General features: G+C 43.1%; 1 protein-coding gene across 14 annotated transcripts in view; it reads left to right on the top strand.

Moving 5' to 3' along the window:
* PTPRM (protein tyrosine phosphatase receptor type M) overlaps window positions 1-17,364 on the top strand; it is a 793,799-nt gene that overhangs the window by 730,142 nt on the left and 46,293 nt on the right. For all 14 annotated transcript variants that reach the window (XM_046025010.1, XM_046025008.1, XM_046025007.1 and 11 more), the window contains one exon: window positions 9,949-10,046. In XM_046025010.1, coding sequence (XP_045880966.1) covers window positions 9,949-10,046 — 98 coding nt within the window. The remainder of the gene's footprint in view (window positions 1-9,948; window positions 10,047-17,364) is intronic.

The raw sequence follows: 17,364 nt of genomic DNA, 5'->3' as shown, positions 1-17,364 counted from the left end.
ACACACCTGTGAGCCAATTTAGAACAGACGGGGTAATTGGCAAGTAGCTGCTCCCCTGAGTGGGCCAGGCAAAGGGAAGAGACTCACAGTGGGAAAGCCTACTCCAGAGTAAGAAAGGGTTTATCTTTGTGTGCGAACCACTGAAATTATTAGCTGAAAACACTATTTAATGTCCTTATTTAAGTCATCACTTTTGACACTACTTCTTAAAAGGTCTATTTTATTATAGCTCCAACGCCTGTTTTCTCTTTTATTGTCACTAAATGAAAATTCCAGTAGACTGCTGAACATTCTGAACCCTGTAATTCTGGACGTAGAGGGTGCTTCACGTAAGATCTATCCTTAGAAACCCTATTTTAACATGCTACTAGTAATATTTCTGAATTTAAGTTAAATATTCCCGTGTTTTCCCCATCATAGAACAATCCTCAGCGTTTGCTCCTAATTCCTTAGCTGATTTATATTGTTTCTTTTAAATGGTAATTTCTGGGGGGCGGGGGGAAGGATATTCTTAGCAATTCAGGAAAACAAGCAAATCACATCTCATGCACCCTGCCATCTCAACTTCGGTTTCCACTTTCCGCAGCTGATACCAAAAATTATTCATAAAAATTCCATGCTTTAACATAAGTAGCCTCAGGGAAGAGCAAATGCACCTATCAAGTGTTGTTAAGGTTTATTAATGCAGAAGCCGAGTGTTTTCTGTGTCACCGTTATCGCTTTTGTGACACATGAGGCGGACTGAGTCCGTGAAACACAGTGGCATATTCTACCTTTTACATTTCACTGCCGCACAAATGAAAAGCTACTAAATGCAAAATTATAGACGTGTTCTGGAACTATCATATTGAGGAATCATATAAAGTTTTGTAATAAAAACTTACTCAGAAACCACTGAAGGGACATCTAACGCTTTGAATGTTGAATGACTGACTTCATGATACTTATTCTAGATTATTGCCAGCAGTAACAATAACAATAATGGATCAAAAATTTAGGACCCTTTTATTTATGAGCAAGAGCTTTAATATAAATGCATAAATCCTAGGCTCATCTTTTACCGTATCCGAATTCTACCTTCAGGGGTCTTCAGTGCTAATGGAGTGAACTGGGTGCTGAAGGACTTGACCAAGCTCAAGCCAGGCCAGTGCCCAGAGCAAGGACTCCTGCAGCTACTTTGCCCGTAGGGTCCCCACCCCTTCTGTCTCTACTTCCACCGTTCAGTGTGTACCGCACACCGAGTACAGCCCCTCTTCCCGCACCCGGAGCCAGCCCCATCACAGTTGGAGGATTGACATTCACTAACAAGCCCCACCTCCCCAGTCTGCGGAGGTCATTCTGAAATCTAGAAGGTGCAGCTGGATTGCCCTGGGTTGTCATCCCAGCTTCAAGGGCATTTATTCTCCCAAACTTGTTTCTCATCTTAAAATGGAAATTTATACCCTCGCGGTGGTGAACAGATGAGACAGCACACAGAAATCACACCAAGCCCAAGGGGCTCATCCCTGTGCCTCATTTAATTGTTCACCTTCCTTGTCATCCCTCTTCCCAGGTTCTCCTTCTAGCCCAGGGCCTTGCTGGGCTCCTTTGCACTAGGGACAGCAAGAGTCCGGCTCAGTTTCATCCAAAACTCCCTCCAAGGGCAGCCTCAGTCTCCCCCATCTGATTCAAATGTGAGCTTCATCTCTGCACCGGGTGACCTTGAAGTATGCCAGATGGGCGAGGCTACCCGGAGGGCTGTCACCCTGCCCACCACTGCTCTGACCTTCGCACCCCCATCTTCCATGTGCTGCTCCACCTGGAGCCACGCTGCCACTATCTTGGGATCCCAGACATTGCCACGCTGCCTGGACATTTCCACTGCTGGTCTCTGCCAGCCACCTGCATGCCCAGGGAGCCATCCTTGGAATATTTTAACATTTTTTAATATGTCTAGAGTAAAATATTCAAAAAATTTTCCCTCTATTAATCAATATAGAGCCTCATCACTTTATTTACCCTTTTTTAGTTTTCATATTCAGCAAATTCCTGTTTCTTGGAGTTTTGGGTCAATAAATAAAACAAGTCCCTCCACTACAGACACACATCCACCCGAATCCCACAGGAGAGTTCTGTGACTCAGCCTGCACTCAGCCTTTAGGTAGCTAGACTTAGCTTTCCAGCCCACTGGGCCCACTTATGAAAAGGAGATAGATAATATTAAATATTTTCTAAGATAAAATGAGGATTGATATAATTAGAATAAATATTTTATGACATGTGATAAATATATTTTCACTACTTTACGGATTAAAGCATATCTAACCTGAAAGGAAACACGTAAAACTTTGAGTCATGGGTTTCATCCAGAAAAATTTGGTGATCCAGCAAAAAGTTCCACTTCCATTTGAAAGAATAGACAGGGATACCTGGGTGGGTCAGTCGGTAAAGCGTCCGACTCTCGATTTCAGCTCAGGTCATGGTCTCAGGGTTGTGAGATCGAGCCCCACGTCAGGCTCAGTGCTCGGTGTGGATCCTCTTTAAGATTCTCTCTCTCCCTCTCCCACTCCGCCCCCCCCCAAAAAAGAGTAAGACTTACTAGCCTCCACTGCTTCAAGTGTTCTGATTCAGAGCATCCTAACAGGTACCAAAATACCCCAGTCTCTAATATGATCAAGTATAGGTTTGAATGGCATTATTTAAGAAATAAAATTTTCCCATTATTTAAAATATATGTACCCCATTTCTAACATCATATTTTTCATAACAGAACCTTGTTTCAGATAAGGAAGGCACAAAGCTGTGTGTTTTCAGTCGATTGCTTTGTTTCAGACTTGTAGGTTGTATACCTGAGCAGGGCCCCGTTGTACTATTTGAGATGGGTGAAGGTTTGGTTAAGTGTGAGAAAGACCGCTGTGCATGGCGGCTCCTTCTCAGGGAGATCAGTTTGGTAGCATCCACGTAGAATTAAATATCTAGAAATGAATCCTTTTAAAAATTAATCCTGTGCCCCATAGAGAATCTCCATGTGTCTCCCGAGGCATACATAGCTCAGTTTGAAGTTCAAGTATCTTAGGACACTTACCTTACTGCCCTTTAAGTGAGAGTGTAATATATTCCTGAATTCTCTCTACCTTATATAAGTGCAAGCCTCTTGAAAGTAGGGACGTGTTTCTGTCACTCACCTTGGCATCCCTTCTACACCTCGAGGAGCGCCTGACACAGAGCAAGCTGAATGTTCACCTTAGATGCAGAATTCACACTCAGATCCCCACCAGGGCCCAGCAAGGGGGTATGAATGAGAGAAGCAAGACAGGTGTAGAACCACTGGGCACAGAGAAACTATGACCTGAATGGGTTGGTCCGCACTCATAGACCACCAAGGAAGACGTTCATTAAAAACACACCATCATCACCGCTGATGGTAAATAAAGAAACAGGGAGCCATGGCTCGGGTCGTGGAACACCTGCCTGACGAGGTGACCTTCAGTGGGCCAAGCTGAGACAGCGGGACTTGCAGGCTTGAATGGACACCTGCTTAGGAGGAGGCTGATAGCAGCTGGAGGAGGGCTTCTACTCTGGAAATGCTCCCAAGTCCGGGCAGCTCAGGACACAGGAGAGGTTGGGTGGTGGAGAAAGAGGGCTGGGGCTGGCCATGCGTGTCAAGCAGTTGGATTTGATTGGCCCCATGGGAGGTTTCAAGGCAGGAGTCGACCTGATTTTAAAAAAAGAAGAAGAAAGAAAGAAAAGAAAAAAAAACACATGTTTAAGGAGGTAGTCTCAGGTAGTTGATGTGGGTTTTCTTCTGTTATCTTCTTGCCAGGTTAAGATGACTGGGCGCACGCGTGCGCACGTGCGCGCGCGCACACACACACACTCCTGTCAGCTAGAACCTTTCTGAGTTGCTTTTGACATTGGCATGGAGGCAGCGTCACACAGTGGGGTAGACCTCAAAGGTCAGCTCTACAGTCCACTAGCCGTGTGCCTTCCGACGATGTACCAGACTTCCTCAGCCTCTCAGTAAAATGTGGGCGAACCATAGTACTCATTATATAGGATTGCAATTTTTTAGCTGAATAAGATAAGATATATAACATACTTCATATGGGACCTGGGCAATATAGACAGTCCCCCAAAGAAGTTATATATTTTTCTATTTACGACGGATAGCGATTTGAATGTGTACTACCTTTCTTCCCTTAAAAAAACTCTAATATGCCACTGGGAGCTTAAGGACCTTGACCTCTCAGCGGCTCTAGTTAACACAGAAAACACACCGTGTAGAAATGAGAATGTGAAAAGAAGAGATACAAGTCTTCTATCAAGATTTGAAACGATGATTTTAAATATCTCTCACTCCCCATGAACTAGAGAACTCATCTGAACATAACAGAGCCCATCCTTGAATGGCTTTCACTTATGCTTTTCATTGCCTTTTTTTTTCCCTCCCATTGCCCTCTAGTCCTCCCTGACCTTTCTTGTTGTTGCTGTTCCTTCCAGGCTTCGTGGTGGTCAGAATGGCCCCTGCATACATTTTCTTCTCAGCAGAGGTCTGTGTAAGCCAACTATTGTGAGGGAAATGGAATGTATTATTGGTCTGATACTGAAATTTCGAGACCTTACGTTTTAAATGCTTTAGTCCCACAAGGGGATGACTGCTGAGAATAACCTTCTTGCCTATTGTAGGAACATCTGTAAGGCACAGCCAAAGCAGCCTCCGGCTCCCACCCAGCCACAAACTGCAGAAGTCAGACAGCAGGGCTGTGGGTCACCGCGGCTGGGGGCCATTATGGCTGTGGGTCACTACGGCTATGTGTCACTGCCATTGGTCCCTGGAGCAAGGGAGGTTTTTCAGAGTCCATTGTCTACTGTTATAGATTCCTTGTCTTGGGAGTTGTTTGTCCAGCCTGGGAGCAATCCCCAGTGACCTGTTACTGTCCTCACAGTAACGGCGTTTGCCACGCCAGCTTTTGGGAGACTAACATCAGAGGCAGAGGAACACTGAATTTCCCCCGATGTTCCTCCCCAAATCTCAGCCCTGTGAGGGCGTGGGTGCCAGGGGTAATGGCCTTGCATCCCAGGCATGTGTCTATAGATTTCGAGTGGCCAGGGTCTCTCAGATCCCACCAGGAACTGCCAAAATCAAAAGGAGTGGCCACTGGGATCCACAAAGTCTACCCCGCCCTGGCCTCTGGCATGCTTTTTTGATTTTGTTAGACCTAGATCTCTGAGTCATCATGTATCCGTGTCTCAGGAAATAATTTGAAATATGTTATTCAGTATAATTTGACTAATTTCAAAGAGAAAAGAAAAACAGGATTTGACCAATGTTGGCCCTAAAAACCTTAAATTGGGGTGCCTTCCTTTTTCTTTTTCAAACAAACTTTGAATAAGCATTGTTGAAAATACCTCGCATCATTAGCCCAGAAGACAAGACTCTAGTGCCTGCCCCTGGGCAGTTTTCTTGGTGAACTGCAGCTGTGACCAGGTCAGGGAGAAAGTCACACGGTGTTCCAGCAAGGGCTACTCTCAAATATGGAGGCACAGTACCCCGCGCAGAGGGGCGGTGGGGGCAGGTGGGAAGGGCAGAATAGACGAGGAAGACCACAGCAAATCCGCACCAGGGGGGATGGGGACTCAGGACCCTCGCCTTGCGTGGTGCTTTTTTTTCCCTTTTTCCCCCCCTGGGATCAGCTTAGAATAATCTTTGCATTCACATTCATTTTCAGATCTTAACCCAAGCTGTTTTAGTTCTTCTGGATAACTGTCCTAATTTTAGCATTGAAAAGAACAATGACCCAATTCATTTTTCTATCCCAGTCTTTTCTTTTTTTGTCTAACTTTTCTATCCTAATTGTTTTTTTAGTCTATTCCAATCTTTTTTTTTATGTCAGCAGACAAGAAAATTACCAAGACTGCCATTTATATCATCAACCAAGTGAGGCCCTGATGCTTATAAATGCCCTTTGTTTTCAAGATAACCCATGTGTAGTTAGGTAAACATTAAAAACTATGACAAAAACAGCCCTGTCATCTTAACTGCCTCAGCTCCTTGGCCAGCTGGTGTAGCCAGGTTCCTCGCCATTCGATGTGTGAGGTTCCTTCTAAGTCAGAGAGAAATGGGATTCCTGGATTCAAATTGCTGGTATATAAAGTTAGACTAGTCAGTAGATTCAAAACAAACAAATCTTGGGTGTTCCACGTTACATCTGCATATGAGACCACCTGAGAGGATGGAAGGTGGAGCCAAATGTTCCTGATGCTGTGGGTGTTCCTGATGCTGTGGGGTTCTGATATGCAGACACACCCAGACCTCACCTCACCCCAGCCCAATTAAAGCAGTCTTTTGGGTTAGGATCTCAGAATTTTATTTTATTTTATTTTATTTAAATTCAATTAGGTAACATTAGTGTATTATTAGTTTAAGAGGTACAGGCCTGTGATTCATCAGTCTCATATAATACCCAGTGCTCATTACATCACGTGCCCTCCTTAATGCCCATCACCCAGTTACCCCATCCCACCACCCACCTCCCCTCCAGCAACCCTCAGTTTGTTTCCTAGAGTTAAGAGTCTTATGGTTTGTCCCCCTCTCTGATTTAATCTTATTTTATCTTTCCCTCCCTTCTCCTATGATCATCTGTTTTGTTTCTTAAATTCCACATGTGAGTGAAATCAGATGGTGTTTGTCTTTCTCTGACTGACTTATTTCACTTAGCATATGCAAGCTGGTACAGCCACTCTGGAAAAGAGCTAAAAATATTGATATAGCCCAGCAATTGTACTACTAGGATTTACCCAAAGGATACAAACATGGTGATTCAGGGGCCTCTGGGGGGCTCAGTCAGTTAAGTGGCTGCCTTCGGCTCAGATCGTGATCCCAGGGTCCTGGGATCGACCCCCATATCGGGCTCCCTGCTCAGTGGAGAGCCTGCTTCTCCCTCTCTCTCTGCCTGTTGCTCTGTCTACTTGTGTTCTCTCTATCTCTCTGTCAAATAAATGGATAAAATCTTAAAAAAAAAAAATAGGGATTCAGAGGGGCACCTGCACCTCAGTGTTTATAGCAGCAATGTCCACAATAGCCAAACTACAGAAAGAGCCCAGATATCCATTGACAGATGAGTGGCTAAAGAAGATGTGGTGTATATCTACAATGGAATATTACTCAGCCATCAAAAAGAATGATATTTTGCCATTTGCAGCGATGTGGGTGGAACAAGGGGATCTCAGAACTTTTTAAAACACTACACAATAATTGTAATATACAACCAGAGCTGAGAACCATGGCCCTCGGTAGAGAACAGTTACTGGAGGCCAGGATGGCATTCTGGTTACCTAGGGGAATAAGCTAAGCTGAGATACAAAGCCTCGAATCCAGGAAACAGAGGAGTAACTTATTTAATGGTTGGAAGCAGTTCTGTCATAGCGCTCTGAGGCCTGCATGATGGTCACTCTCATTCTGAAGAGACCCTTGCAAAAGATATCCCTCCTTCAATGAATTGGCAAGTAGTAAAACCAACGTGCTTTCCAGCTTCTACTGATAATCTCCAAAATATCCACCGAGGGGATTTATACAAATATGATATATTAATATTATTTAATACTTACACATATTTTAATAATAAATAATACAGTTTATAAGTAGGCATACAGACTAATTCATTTATTCATTGAGTTCCTGCCATGTCCCAGGTAGTCTATAAGGTGCCACAGAAAGCGTAGTAAACTGTAACAGCTGTGTTTCCCTCTAGGGAAAATGGAAATGAAGTAAACACAAGGCAGTCTAAAACTCAGAAAGTGTTAGTGAGCTGCCAGTGGGAACTTGCCCGGAGCCTGGAATGTCTCTGGGGTGACTCCTGTCAGACACTGAAGGGAGAAGTATCTTCTCTTCCTCAGGCACATGCCTTCCATGATCCTGGAGTATCTAATTCATCCCCTATAGCCATTGTCATCAGAACTGTTTCTGGAACTTTCAGAGAAGGCGGCACAGGTCTGTGGATCTAGTGAAGGAAGCAGAAAGTGTCTGGGCCACCCCTTTGTTAGGGGGTTATGCTGGGAAGACATCTGTTTACACAAAGATAGACTCAGGGCATTTTTTTTTCTTTTCTTTTTTTTTTTAAACATTTTATTTATTTGACAGAGAGAAATCACAACTAGGCAGAGAGAGAGGAGGAAGCAGGCTCCCTGCGGAGCAGAGAGCCCAATGCGGGGCTCGATCCCAGGACCCCGGGATCATGACCTGAGCCAAAGGCAGAGGCTTTAACCCACTGAGCCACCCAGGCGCCCCAGGGCATTTTTTTTTCTTGTGAATCAGTGACAAGCTCTTCAGTACACAGTGAATGTTCCTATCCACAAGTAGAAAGGTAGTGATGGAGAAGATCCAATGTTTACCTGTCCCCTCTGTAACCTTCGATTGAAGTCATTGAGATCTTCAGCCCATACATCAGGAGAATGGCACGAACACCCCAAGGGACATGGGCTGAAATGGCAGACCCAGCTTCATGAGAGGTGGCGTGCAGTGTCCCGTAAAGGGACGAGCTGCAGAGAGATCAGGAGGCGGAGTCAGTTTTCTTGGGAAAGGTGAGTCAGAGCAGCAAGGAGGAATGATAGAAACTTCCATTGTGGACAGAAGGGAAGGAGGTTCTGATGGTAAAGCAGGAAAAGAAGAATTACACAAGAACCAGCGGATAATTGGTCAAGAGGAATGGAAGGTGACTGAAAGGGGCCCCTGGGTGTGCCACCGTTGCTAGGCGTCCAAACCTTAGCCGAGAAGGGACCACTCATAAATACCTTTAAACACGCCTCGTGTTTGTTCTAATGCTCCACTGTTTATAAAACACCTGAGTATGCGTTAACTCCAGGGATCCTCAGAATAACCCTGAGAAGCGTTACTGAGACCAGTATGTAGATAAGGAGAGATGGTGACACTGAAGCTCACGGTGGCTGCCTTGTCCAAAATCACACAGCCAGTTAAGAGGCAGAGGCACAGCTCAAACCCAAATATCGGAGCTTCACATCCAGTAATCTGCAATGTCAAGATCCTACGGTACGATTGGGTCCTGGTCCCGGCATGTGCCTGAACAGTCGTGTGATTCCACACGTACCATGGGACTCTCGTACCTTTGAAGTTATACTCCTTTCATTTCCTTGCATTTCTGCTTGTCTTATAAATACTTCTACTGTGACACTTACACCCTCAAATATGCTCGAGCATAAGGTAGAGATTAGGGTTTTTACAAATCTGGATTCAAAGAAATTTTATATTCCAACTTCCTGTACCTAGTACCTATAGAAGTAGCATTTTGTGATGTCTGTCTCCCCTTTTTCTTCCCAGTCCATAAGAACGGCTTTTGAATGCTCAATCCCAAGAGCTGAGCCCAAGCTGCTGATCATGTTCAGGGATGGGAAGTACAGCTGCTTAAAAGTCTAACTTCTCTCTCACTTTTGGAAGTTAGGTTGGAAAAAAAAAAAAAGGAGGGGGGAGGTTAATCTGACAGATAGCACAGAAAAAGAAAAATATTAGAAACAAGAAAAGGCCATTTTTCCTATAGAGGCTCATTTCATTCTCTATACCATTTCCCTGGGATATCTGCCAGTTGTTACCAGGAAGAGTAATGCTATCCATTTTTTAAAATTTCACTCTTGAGTATTATGGAGATAAATAGCTAAATGATGGAGAAATAACTCTCTTTCACAGCAGTAGTTTAAGAGGGGTAGAAAGAGCTAGAATGCAGATATGTTTGATGACATGAGAAAATTCAACCATGAATGAAAAATTCAGTATTTCTATAGGTGCTGTTTCAGAAAGAGTCCCCATTTGCATCCACACTAGAAAGGAGAACCACGTCCACCCATAAAAGTGAGGGGACTGCCAGTGGGTATGCATCAGTTTATTTGCAAGCCCCAGAAATTTTCCAGTTGCAACCTTGCAAAATTTAAAAAAAAAGCCCGTGTTCTGTTTTGCTGCAGGCCCAATGCAAGAGACCATCTATGACTTCTGGAGGATGGTGTGGCATGAAAACACCGCAAGCATCATCATGGTCACCAACCTCGTGGAAGTGGGAAGGGTGAGTTGGCTCTCCACCTACACGGCTGCGTGTTCCTTGCTTGGGTGGTAACATGAAGTAAGGCAAAATGGGGCTTTCGAAGTATCGTGTGTGCTCCAGAAATCATGAACTACTGCACCACCTCCTCTCGCTTGCTGCACTCGCTTATAAATTATCAGTAAACATAGACTGAATTGCTTTCATTTGTTGCGATAGCAACAGACAGGAAAGGCACTCAAGATTTAAAAGCAGTTGTTACCTGGCTATATTGAGCACACAAAAACACCTCTGAGCACGAACACTTGTTGTTGGGTGTCAAAACTCAATGGGCGTTGCACTGCATGCGACTGCGTTCCCTAACTCGGGAAAATTGACTCCAGAAACCGTGTACAGCACTGGGTGTTGTCGTTACTGGGCATTCCCACATCTCCTCTGGCTTCCTTTTTCCTTTCCTGGCCCTCTGTTTCTTAACCTGTAAAGCAGAGATCACCCTCTGCTCCCAAAATCTTCTGTCACTTTATCTGGAGGGACTGGTCATGAGAGCTAGTTTTGTTTAACTAGGAAATGCTTACATAGTTATGACCTTGGACGTGGTAGGATTATTTCCAAAGTGGAATTCAAAAATGATAAAATACACAGGGTGCAGTGGCTTGATTTTATAGTAAGGTTCATGGCTCTGCTCCACTCAAGAAGCCATTATTCTTAGAGAAGATTGACCTTGTGAGATTGACCCTCAGCAGCAAGGGCAGTCTGGAGATTAGCCTAGTAGTGAAATGGGGGCAGGGGGTTGTTTCTTACGATTCTCAGTCAGCCTTAAAAAATGAGGAAATCCTGCCATTTACAACAACGTGGATGAATCTGGAGGACGTCATGCTAAGTGCAGTAAGCCAGTCACAGATGATTTTACTTACATGAATTTTCCGAAATAGTCACATTCGTAGAAGCAGAGAATACCGTGGTGGTTGCCAAGGACTGGGAGGAGGGAGAAATGGGGAGTCGATGTTCAGTGGGTACAAAGTTTCAGTTACACTAGCTGTATAAGTTCTGGAGATCTGCTGGTGGAAAATAGTTAACAATATGGTTTTGTGCACTTAATTTGTCAGGAGAGTACATCTCATGTTTAGTGTTCTTACCAAAAAAATGAAACAACAAAGAGACACAGGAAACTTGGCGGGGGGGGGGGGGGTGGATATGTCTATTACGTTGATTATAGTGGTGCCATCAGGACGTCCACATGTGTCCAAACTCACCAAGTATACACATGAAACACTGTATGTTATAATTGTTTTCAATTATACTCAATAAAGTGGTTTCCAGAAAAGGATTTTCAGAAGTATCTAGAGGTGCAACTCAAGAAGAGAGACATTAAGAAATGGGAGATACTTACAATTTTAGCAAAAATAACAAACTAAATAATCTGAAAACCCTCCTCCTACGAACATCTAGAAATTCTAGATAAAATATAGATATGTGTTTTAATATATTTGTATGTAATATATGTGTAAATCACATGTAACTGTAAATATATATGTTAAAAATGTTTAGCTTAGCTGTCAAAAAAGGAGACTACTAGAAACCAGAAGAATGAGGACCAGACAGAGAGTGAACACAGCTGCTGTTCTCTAGAAGCTGGGCAGGTGGGAAGGGTCAGTCTTGGAGGGAGTGGGGGGGGTCGTCCTCCACCTTCGCAATCTTGGATCTTGGGTTTTACAGCCCGCTGAGAAAGGAGATAGGCCTGTGCAGGATTAGGAATTTGAACTGAGGCTGCCACAGGAAACCTAAGCCTGTAAAAGGTAGACACTCAGAGAAAGGACTGTCTGGGGAGAGGAGGAGGGAGGTAGAAGGGGGAGAGCCAGCCGGGCACCAGACCTGGGAAGTAACAAGGAGGCAACTCAGTCTTCACTGAGGATTTGGGTGAAAAAGCACTTCCACCAACCCCTGGGTCAAAGTAAAATACCCTGACATAAATCAGAACAGAGTTCGAACCATGAATAAAGGAAGTATCAGAGAGTATAGGATGCAAATCAATAGTACCTAAAAGGGTGTATATGTTTTTAAATGTTGTTAGAAAAAGAGAGAGACTGAGCATCTAACTCAAGAAGATATGTAAAGAACAGAACACAACTAAAGAGGAAAAAACAAGTAGAAGAGCAGATAATTGTCAAATAAAAAGCAAAGAAACAAAAATAAAAAATCAACAGAATCACAAAGGCTTTGTGAAGAGATTCATGAAATAGACATCTGGCAATCTGAAGTAAAAAATAGAAAGCCAAAAGCTCTCAATATTTGGAAGAGGATAAAGATTCTTTTATCATAATAGATAATACGAAAAACTAACAGTAAGTTTGAAAATTGACACAAATTAGAGAAGTTTCTTAACAAATATGATTTTCCAAGACTTACTCAAACAGAAACAGAAATTCTGAATAGACGTTAATTAAAAAGTGAATTATGGTTGAAAACTGACCCATGGAAAAGCACCAGTCCCAGACGTATTTACAGATGTATCCTACTAAATATTCAAGGAATGGAACCTCCAGATCTTATTTAAAAAAAATTATTTGAGGAGAAGAGAAGAAGCAAGACTGCTCCCCCACTTTATTTTGGGAAACTAGTGGAACCTTGACATCAAAACCAGGCAAGGACATAGGAAAATAGAAAATTATAGGTCCCATAAACTGGACAGAGAGAAATAGACCAACCGGTCAAAAGAGTGCGGATGTTGACTACGGCCATATGTGGAGAAAGCATGAGCTTTGCAGTCAGTTGGGTTGGGACATTTGGTTATTCATGCAGACAAAAAAGAAAAAAATCATTAAAAATCCAAAATGAACGCCAAATAAAGATGGAAATATAGCTTTAAATTAAGCTTTTAAACTATAAATTAAGCTTTAAAACTTTTAGAAGAAAATATGAAGGAAAATATTTTGACCTTCTTTTTAAAAAAATGTTTCAAAGATACCAAATGTTTAGTATGCTAAGAACAGAATGGGGACATTTGACCTTATTAAAATACAAAACTTTCTGTATGATTAAAGATATAAAGTCCTAAGACAATGGGGTAGATACCAGGAGACCAATACATGAAGTATAAAAACTTACAAAGCAATATTTTATGTCCTGAAAGTATAAAAAACTGTTTCTCATCTTTCAGTTCCCTCTGCTGGGAGCCAGAGCGGGGGAGCTGGCTTAGGGACTGGGTGGCAGGTGCTCACCAGATACCTGGCCTAGAAGGAGCCACCCAACCTCTCTGCCACCCACCTTTCACCTGGGCTATGGAGATGTCGTGGCAGCTGCTTCATAGGGTTCTTGTGAACATTAAGTGAATTTCTATGCATCAGGTGGTTAGAGAAGTTCCCAGCGCATTCTGAGAACTTCATAAATACAGGTATTAGTGTTACCCTTATCTTTCCACCAACAAACCTAAAACCTACAGTGATGTCTATAATTACCTTTTCCATCCCATTCTTTTGCTCTGAAAGCAGTAATGACTCCTGCAAAAAAAAAAACAAAAAAAAAAAAAAAACGTTTAACGTCACCGAAATTTTTGGTCTCTGCCTTCTGGGCACTCAGTAGCTGCCCAGTGAAATGAATGAAGGAGATTTCTTCCAACTTAGCATCAGCAATTAGCCTATGCAAAGATAATGTGGAAGAGCTAAGCTAAAATTGTCTCTGTTTTTATGTACATGGTTTCTTTCCCTGAAATGCATGTGTAATGGATTCTCAATCCTTCATTCATTTCACAAATACCTGCTGACTGCCCGTGTATGATAAGGAGAGAGATTTCTGGAGACTGCTGACACAGTGCCTTATTTCCTCCATGACCATGCTCCTGAAAAGTTATTCACCACCTCGAATTGTACACATTTGAATTTGCATTTTGAATTGCCTGGCTTTGGGAAAATACGAAATAAAAGCTGTTCCTTCCATCAGGACTCACCCATACAGGGTGGTCAGTGTTGGTTCTTGTAATGGAAACTATTCCTTCGGACAAGTAACCATGGAAATCCCAGCTAAAAGTAGGCAGCTGAAGGGGCAGGGGGAGGGTGACTAGGTTTCAGGTTTAGCCACAAATGGAAGCCCATCGGCTTAAAGAAACTCAGTAAGTTTAGGTCTGGTAAGCTTATTTTTAAAAAAGAAAGAAAGAAAGAAAGAAAAAGATCCTTCCGAATCCTTGCCAGGTTTGTGGGGATGTGGTAAGCTCTGAAGAATGCTCACCTCGTTACCATCAGCAACATGGATGGGTCTGCCTTCAATTAGTAATGAATTTAATGGCATCTGTCCTTGAAATGCCTGGCGTGATTTGGGGGTTTTGACAAGAGGTCACATTCCCTCCGGGAGAACGCACTACCCTTTTTGCACACCACTTCCCATTGTTAATGCCGCACACTTGTTTAGAGATTACTTCCCCATTTTCCATGCTTAAAAACAGCAACAACAAACCAGCGAAGAAATCAAGATGACATGGTTTTTAAGGGCAACCACTACCTACTTAACATGTTTACTGCACATGGTGTGTCCTTCATGAATTAGGCATGAGCTAGGCGGATGCCTGTTTGTTTACCCAGACTTGCTGCTGATTCATTAAGTCAGAGCTGGGAGCCCGCTTTCCCCTGATTTTTGCCCTGAAGCGCTCTGCATTAGGCGGCTGTAATTGCCGGGGCTGGAGCCACTGGGAAGCCTCCCTGTCGCAGCACCTGGTGCCGAAGACACAAACGCTGCACTTCCCTCCAGCGGGGTCCCCAGTACATCTGCCAGGACCTGTCATTATCTAAGACTTCCTTGTCACCACCGTGCATCCCCTTTCAGCCCATGTGTTCTGGGAAGGGACCCTTGTCAGTTTCGCTGGCACCTGCCAACGGCTGCACACCTGGCATTTAAATTGCTCCGGAATGTGTTGTGATTGTTTTCCCTCTTTAATGAACCCACCTGAGGGACATTGAGCTTTTTATCCAGTCGCCTGTTTCCCAGGCTTTCCCATTTACACAGTTTGTGTGGAGATTCAGAAACTCTGTTGTGTTGTTGTACTAATCCATCTGCCAAAAATCTTATAACCAAATCTGCAGGACTCCCAAAGGAGATTTTTGTGCTGGTAATTTAAGCTAATGATTTCTAAACATATTTAGTCAGTTTTATGAAGACCTCATTAGAATGTGACTGTTTATTAAAAATCCAAATGAGGCCTCATAGTCATATAGGAGCATTATTTTTGAGCTGCTCTGAAGAGTTCTGATAACAGGTGATAAAGTGGTTTGGAGAGAAGAGAAGCCAAAACCAGAGACGTTAACTTCAGTCAATGGAGAGGAGGCATGGAACTACCAGAATGGATGCTTTAAAGATTATTATCAACCCAAACCCAATGACTTGGGATTTCTTTCACATTTGTTACTAAAAGAGTAACAAAGAAAGAAGCTTAAGATGAACACTAAATGTCAGAATTAACTCTCTAATTCGCATGCAAGGAAGGTATATTAAGATTCCAAGTGCCCCTGTCACATACAACAAAGGACATCTGCTTCTCTCCAGAAGCCACCAGATCCAGGATCAATGGAAGAAGCGAGAGAGACGCAAGATTGCCCCTTTATAAAATGTGGAAATAATGCTTGATAGGAGGAATAATCTAGGTAATGCCTAACAGTGCAAAATACCAATAGTATTTGCACAAAGTCTCTTGAGTTCTTCTAAGACATCAAACTCATACCTGAGAGGGAAGAGACAAATTCTTTTTATAGACATTACAAAAGTTTCTCTGTCTTGAACTCTCATCATTGCCTTTTATAGATCCTTTTTTAACGAACTGGATATTTAAGATTGATGTTTTGTGACCTGCATAATTATAGCATTAGCCTTTGATTAATTTATACTAATTCAACAAGCATTTCTCACCATTTTGATACCAGCAGCCATTTCAGTGATCCTATTAATGAAGCTGATTCAAGCCATACCTCCCTCCATAATGTTAACACAAAACTAGGGGGGAAAAGAGCAAAGTCGGCACTGTAAACTATGATGATTCCCACTGAGGCACTACCACACTTCACAGCACCTGCCACCAGCATGTCACCCCAGAAGCGAGGCACTCATTGGTACTGAGCTCTCAGCAATAGGAGAGGGACCCTCGATGGACCCTTCCTTGCCAGCCAACTCTTCCAGGAAGGGTGACTCCCTAGCTGCCCCACTGACCTTTGAGGGTTTCTCTGCCTGAAGGTTTTCTCAGGTCCCCTCTTTAAAATGTTAGAAAACTAACCAGAGAGCCCAATTTGTTTTATTCACAAATTAACCCAAAATAAACTTTCTACTCCCTTTCCAGCATGATGTCTCCAAAATGTAAGATATACTTACCGTATCCATGGCACAAAGAAATACAAAGATGTTTATGATGCACTTGTCCTCAAGGAACATGAAAATGGTAATAGAGAACCATTTAAGCACTGAGCTGTAATACATATGAGTCACAAGGATGATAGCACCCATGCAGGGCTAATTCTGCCTGAGGAAGCATAGGAGACATCAAGGAGAACACAGTGAGGAGCTGGGTCTGTCTGGGAGAAACGGAGCCATAACCAATGTAGGATGAACCCAGGGAGAGGGAAAATGGTTAGATGGGAAAGAGTCTGATACAGCTGTGAGAGCTGCTGGGGATGGGCAGCTAACTGAGGCTGGAAGGCTAGCTCTGGGCTCCTGAGGAAGAGGCAAAGGTAGATGTGGGGAGTGGTGGTGCGTTTGTTGTGATGGAAGGCATCAATCTGGTAAATCATATGTTCTAATTAGTGTTGTTGCAAGACAGTTCTAGCAGCCACTGCAGAAAGGGTTAGAAAGGTGACAGAAGCCATGGAGTCAGAGTAAAAATCTCAGGGAGAGATGACTTGGACTTGAGTTGTGACAAAGGTGTTGGGAAGTTATGGGAGACACACCGTTTGGGTGTTATCTGGGATGCTAATAAGGGAAAAGAACTGAAATGTGAACAAGGTTTCTACCATTGTGACCTGGGTTGATGTGAAGATTACTAAGAAGAGTAACCCTTCTCTCTACCCCTCCCCTCCAAAAAGAAAAAAAAAGCCAGATTGAGAAGAAATCAACATGATTCATTCTGGGCTTGCTGAGTTTGAGATGCTGAATGAACCATGTGGGTTTTTCCAGAAAACTCTGGAGGAATACATGAGCTGAAGACATAGAGACTATGAAATGTGTGATTCTCCCTTCGTTTACTGAGCATCTACTATATGCTAGGCTTTGGTCTAGACTGGGAATAGTAAGATGAAAAGATACGACATGATCTAAGGGACAGGCAGACAAAAAAGTTACAATGCAAAGTGATAATCACTATGACAGAAACAGC

The sequence above is a fragment of the Meles meles genome, chromosome 12 (assembly GCF_922984935.1).
Source record: "Meles meles chromosome 12, mMelMel3.1 paternal haplotype, whole genome shotgun sequence".
NCBI lineage: Eukaryota > Metazoa > Chordata > Mammalia > Carnivora > Mustelidae > Meles > Meles meles.
Note: the sequence above shows the minus strand (reverse complement) of the source record. Positions and strands in the feature narration are given on the sequence as shown.